At 49.4% G+C, this 5,725-nt stretch overlaps 1 protein-coding gene across 1 annotated transcript; it reads right to left on the bottom strand.

The window, feature by feature from the left end:
• Nucleotides 1–1,235: 1,235 nt before the first annotated feature.
• msh5 (mutS homolog 5) lies at nt 1,236–3,674 on the bottom strand. Its single transcript, XM_067985250.1, has one exon. It carries the CDS (start codon nt 3,672–3,674, stop codon nt 1,236–1,238), a length of 2,439 nt encoding a protein of 812 aa, XP_067841351.1.
• Nucleotides 3,675–5,725: the final 2,051 nt, after the last annotated feature.

Genomic DNA, 5,725 nt, shown 5'->3' with positions numbered 1-5,725 from the left:
ACTCATGTAATTTTCAGCAAGGATCACTGGAGATGAACCTAAAGTAGGAACTCTTATATTTTGGGATTTTTTTGACCATTTTTCCACAGAAAGGTTTATGGAATGAGCTATGTTTAGGTGTTGTGTTTTAAAATTTAGTGAGTTCACAGTCCTCCTGAGAGCAGCTGAAACAAAGAGGGGATTGATGTGTAATGAACCAACTATCCTCACTATTTTCCACAATGACATGGGGCAGTAATTCATTGTCTTGATTTAAACTACAAACATACCATTCACTCAAGGCAGTATTCTTGGGCACCCAACCAGAGGGGTTATCTGCTGAGAATATGCTCTTGGGAAGGAGGTAGCAAGTTTGGTTGGCAGGCATACTGGCGAATCTCTGAACAGGAAAGAAGTTGGGGGACAGCTCTCCAACTTCCAGGGAACAGAGGAAAAAACAGGTTAAAGGGACACGAAAAATCATTCAGTCCAGTTTGGCCTAGGAAGGGAGCCCAGCCTAACAAGAAAAAACATATCTCATCTTAAGCTTAGAGCTGGTTAGAATTAGAAGTGTGACCAGAAAAGTTAAGTGAGCTCACTAATGTGTATTTGTTTTTTGTTCCAATTCGCAAGAATCAGTTTGAAGTGAAGTAAGTGAGTTTTGATTATAACTGCCACTTTATACATTCACTTGCTGTCTGTAAAATAAAGCAGTTTACCGATTCCTATCTGGCCCCTTTTCACTAAAGTGTTTTCAGTTTGCCAACAGAAGGATTGAAGAAACTCATGAGGGCACATGTGAAAGACATGACATCTAGCTCAGATACGAGAAGGTACCACTTGCTATTGTATTCTATAGTGGGCAGTTTAAGTATAATCCTGAACTTAAGACCTACGGACCGCTTACAGGAGTAACCAGTACCGCTGAACCCTAAAGAATAATTAAGGCGCATCCATAATTTGTAACAGGATCTTTGTCTGAATTTTCCCCTCCCCACCCAGTATCACTACTGTCACAACGCTGAGCTCAATTAACCTAACAGATTTGAGCAACAAAAGTTTAATCACATTATCAATGCATTTTTGATAGGCTCACCTCAAACCTTGAGCAACTGCCAATCCCAGAAAAGGTTTTTGTTTACCCATTACAAACTTCTGGGAAACAGGATAAAATTCATGGGCTCATCAGGAAGACATCCAATTCACTTTCCACTTGAGGCGATGTCCTGAGGAACGTAGTTCACCAGCAAGCCATGTTAAAGCTCAGATGTCGCAAATGACAGCACCTCCTTGCTCAAAAATTCCTGCAAGTCCACACTGGGGTCATTGAGGTCCAACTGAAGAAACTTATCCACCAATGCCTTGTATCCCTCAAATTGGTTTGCTTTTGAAGGACAGTCAACATGACGAATAGGTTCTCCTCTGCGGTACAGCTCAGAAACCTGTATTCCTCGCTGCACCACCTGTGGTGGCATCCCAGCCAGTATAGCTATATTGGCAGCATGGCTGTCAGTGGACACTCCCTCCTTCAGCTGGTAGAAAAATACCAGCTCCTCTCCATCCTGGATGGTCTCTAGCATTAGGTAACGCATAAGAGTACTAGTGGGGATGAGGTTAAGCTGGACCAAACTGTGAAAGTTGGTAGATACAAAAATATGGGGGCATTTCACATCTTGCTGCACCCAGTGTCTCAATACAGCTGCAAGAAGAGACAAGCCATCCACACTGTTGGTTCCTTTTCCAAATTCATCAATTAGCACCAGGGACCTCTCTGTAGCATTGTTAACTGCAGCCGCCACCTGGTTCAAATCTATGATGAAGGTGGAGAGTCCCACAGACACAGATTCACGGCTTTGGATCCGAGTGTAAATTCCATCTATTAGACCAATATCTGCCTCTGTGGCAGGGACGTAACTACCTATCAGTGCCATAAACACTATTAGCCCAACCTCCTTGAGATATACACTTTTCCCACTAGAATTTGGACCAGTGAGGACTCGAATCTTTCCATGTTCCTGACCACTGCTGATGGGATTTGAAACAAATGTTCTTGTGCACAGTTCCATCAGAGGATGTCTTCCATCTTTGATGTTGACTATATTCTTGCTGGTTAGTCTTGGTCTTGTGTAGGTGTTCTCTCGGGCTACAACAGCCATAGCAATTAGGCAATCCAACTGAGCTGCATACTCCATCACATCATAAAGGACTGCAGACTTCTCTAAAATCTTCACCTGCAACTGGTACATGACAGCTGTCTCAAGGTCCCGGATTTCACAGTGCAAGTCTCCCAACATTGTATCAAGCTCCTTGGTCCTAGCACTTCTATAATGAAGTCTACCTTCAGAGAGAAACATGAAATCCAGCCCTTCTATTTCAAAATCATTCTTGTCTACCATGCTTGGAAGACGTGGAATAGTTAGAAGAAATCCAATCAGTGGGATGTATATAACACAGCATGAAGGAATCCTGTTGTCCAGTAGTGTTAATTCATTCCTTGCTACTTCAGTTAAGAAATCTGACAGACCCATCAGTTTACGTTTTTTTTCATCTATGGCTGGGTCCACGTTTGGCTTAACTGTGAATCTATTCTCCGCATTACTACCTGCAAAATCCACCACTTTATTTATGAGGCTGGCGATATAATGAAGATCATCTGTGAAAGTCTGAGAGATCTTTGCAAAGAGTTCCACAGACCTCGACAGGGACCTGCAAGTGTCTCCAATGCACACAGAATTGTACACGGTCTTATAAAGACCTTGCCAATCATTCACTTTGGTGTAGGACAGTGTCATCCTCTTCAGAATCATTGGGACATTTTTGATGTGCTTCAAGCAGTCTTGAAGTGTTTGCACTATCTCGGTGTTTCTCGCCTGCATGAAAAACTGGATGACATCCAGCCGTTTGTTCAACTCCTCTAGGTTCTTCGTCGGGCGCATAAACCACAACCTCATCAGCTTTGCCCCCCATTGAGATTTGCAGCGATTCATAACTCCGAACAAGCTGAGCCCCTCTTTCAGTCCTGATGCCAGTTTGTACACAGATGGGTGCACTTCTGACTTGAAAATCTGCAACACGCAGTAGGCGTCCTGGTCAATGTGCACGGTGTCATTCAGTGCAAATTTCCTGAATGCTAGGATAGGGACACTCACATTGGGATCTTCCAATTCCACACCAATCCTCCTCCTCTCTAGAAACTTCAACAGCCCCCCAAGTGCTCGCAACATGGTGGCGCTCTCAAATGGTATGATTGACGCCAGATACATGATCTTTTCCGCTTCAGTCAGGTGAGTGGGGATGAAGGGCAGGTTCACCGACAATACTCGCTGCTTGCTGATATTGAGCCCGAAGTCCACGTTGGGGAAGAGTGCTATTTCTGGCTTCCCATCCCCTCCGTTGTTGGCGGTCCCCGTTGTCTTGAGGAAGTCCGCCATGTTACGGTCTTGCTTTGCACTTGTTAGGATGCACCGGGGCTGGATCTCTTGGATCACTTTCCTCAGCAATCTGAGATCCTCTTCGTCGGGGGCATCCGGCATGATGTAGACGGTGCAATCATTTACGCTGTAGTAAGCGAGCCCCAGCAGTCCGCCATGCCACAAGACACTCGCATATACCTCGGGCGGAGCCGAAACATCCACATCGTCTGCCACCACGCTCACAGCCGCAGACTGCTGGGCCGGGGTTGCAAAGTTACTCATTGGCCCCAGTAAATGCTCGCTGGTAAATGATGATAACCCCCCTGTACCTTTTAACGCGCTTCAGTCTCTTGACGGTTATTTTTTAAATCCCACCATTTTTGCGCCGCGTGCCAACCAGCCCCCCCCTCCTTCACTCCCGCCCTTCCCAACGGTCACAAACCCCGCGCGACGTTTCGGTTAGAAGCCGCCGCGTGCTGTGCTCGCTCCCTGCACCCGCCCACCCCCCATCCAGCTGCCATGCGCAGCCCTTCTATATTCACCCCGCCACAACGCACGTTTCCTTAGAAGTTGTCACTCTGCACTTGAATTCCCTCTAACTTGAGGCGGCGGTTAGAGACTGCTCCGCGCAGCCCCTGTTCCCCCCCCCCCCCCCGCACTCAGCCCTGTTTCTCCCCCCGCACTCAGCCCTGTTTACCCCCCCCCCCCCCACGCTCAGCCCTGTTTTTCCCCCTCCGCCGCGCTCAGCCCTGTTTTCCCCCCTCTCCCGCGCTCAGCCCTGTTTTTCCCCCTCCCCCGCGCTCAGCCCTGTTCCCCCCCCCCACGCTCAGCCCTGTTTCCCCCCCCCCCACCGCGCTCAGCCCTGTTCCCCCCCCACCGCGCTCAGCCCTGTTCCCCCCCCACCGCGCTCAGCCCTGTTCCCCCCCCCCACCGTGCTCAGCCCTGTTTCCCCCCCACCGTGCTCAGCCCTGTTCCCCCCCCCCGTGCTCAGCCGTTTCCCCCTCTGCCGCACTCAGCCCTGTTTTCCGCCTCCCCCGCGCTCAGCCCTGCTTTTCCCCCTCCGCCGCGCTCAGCCCTGTTTTCCCCCTCCCCCGCGCTCAGCCCTGCATTTCCCCCTCCCCCGTGCTCAGCCCTGCTTTTCCCCCTCCCCCATGCTCAGCCCTGTTTCCCCACCCGCACTCAGCCCTGTTTCCCCTGCCTGCGTTCACCCCTGTTTTTCCCCCTCCCCCGTGCTCAGCCCTGTTTCCCCACCCGCACTCAGCCCTGTTTCCCCTGCCCACGCTCAGCCCTGCTTTCCCCCCCGCTCAGCCCCGTTCCCCTCCTCCCCCAGGTGCTCAGCCCTGTTTTTCTCCCCTCCCCTGCATGCAGCCCTGTTATTTCCTTTCCCCACTTGCGAGGTCTCGGTTAGAAGCCACCACGTGCACCTCGGCTCAGTCTTCTCTGCCTCATGGTGCAAAAAGTTTCCCAGTGGCTTTTATTTAACTCAGTGACATGAAAACCTGTAGAGCAGAAGTTTCAGCCTCATTACAGGGACAGTAGTAGGTTTATAAATTAAGCAAGATTGTTTACGTGTCTTGCTGGAGATTACTTCATCTCGAACCTGGGGGAAAGTCAACCAACGGATGAGCAGGACAGTAGGCCTCCTTTGTGCCATTAAATACACCATTGCTTTATGGCCCAGAGCATAAAGGGAAGCCATGATTGGAGGAAAGAAAGAAGAATGGGATAAATACCTGAAGGGGAAAAATTTGGGAGTGGGGCTAATTGGATAGCTCTCTCATTCACACATGGTATGTTGAAAGAGCTGTATTTAAGTGAACTCAGCATGGAGTTGACTCCCATAGAAGGCAGTAGCTTTAATTGGCAGCTGAACTTGCCAACCTTGAAGCAGAGAGTTTGGGGAAGGTTAGAGTTCAAGTTTTTAGGTACCTATCCAGCTAAGAAAGAAGCATAGGAACACAAGTAGGCCATTCAGCCTCTTGAGCTTGTTCCATCATTGAATCATGGCTGATCTGTAGTTCTCTGCTGACCCAATATGCCTTGCCCGATGCAACTCTCTCCACTGTGGAAAGAAGGGACTCAGGCCCATTACATCCCAATTTCCCACTGAGAAGAAAATCAGCCATGGCCCAGTGCCACCCACCCATCTCCATTTGCCCCCTCTCTTTTACCCTTTGCCCCTTCTCCTCTCTCTATCCTCCTCTTCTCTCCTCCCTGCCCCACAATGAAGGAAATGGACTGTAACCCATTCTGCTACGCTCCCACTGAGAAGAAAATGAGCCTTCCTTTGCTCCTCCTTTCCCACCTCCCCTCTTTCTTCCCATCGACCACCA

This window comes from Heptranchias perlo, chromosome 5, assembly GCF_035084215.1.
Source record: "Heptranchias perlo isolate sHepPer1 chromosome 5, sHepPer1.hap1, whole genome shotgun sequence".
NCBI classification, from domain to species: domain Eukaryota; kingdom Metazoa; phylum Chordata; class Chondrichthyes; order Hexanchiformes; family Hexanchidae; genus Heptranchias; species Heptranchias perlo.
The sequence above is the reverse complement of the archived record's forward strand: the minus strand, read 5'-3'. Positions and strand labels throughout refer to the sequence as shown.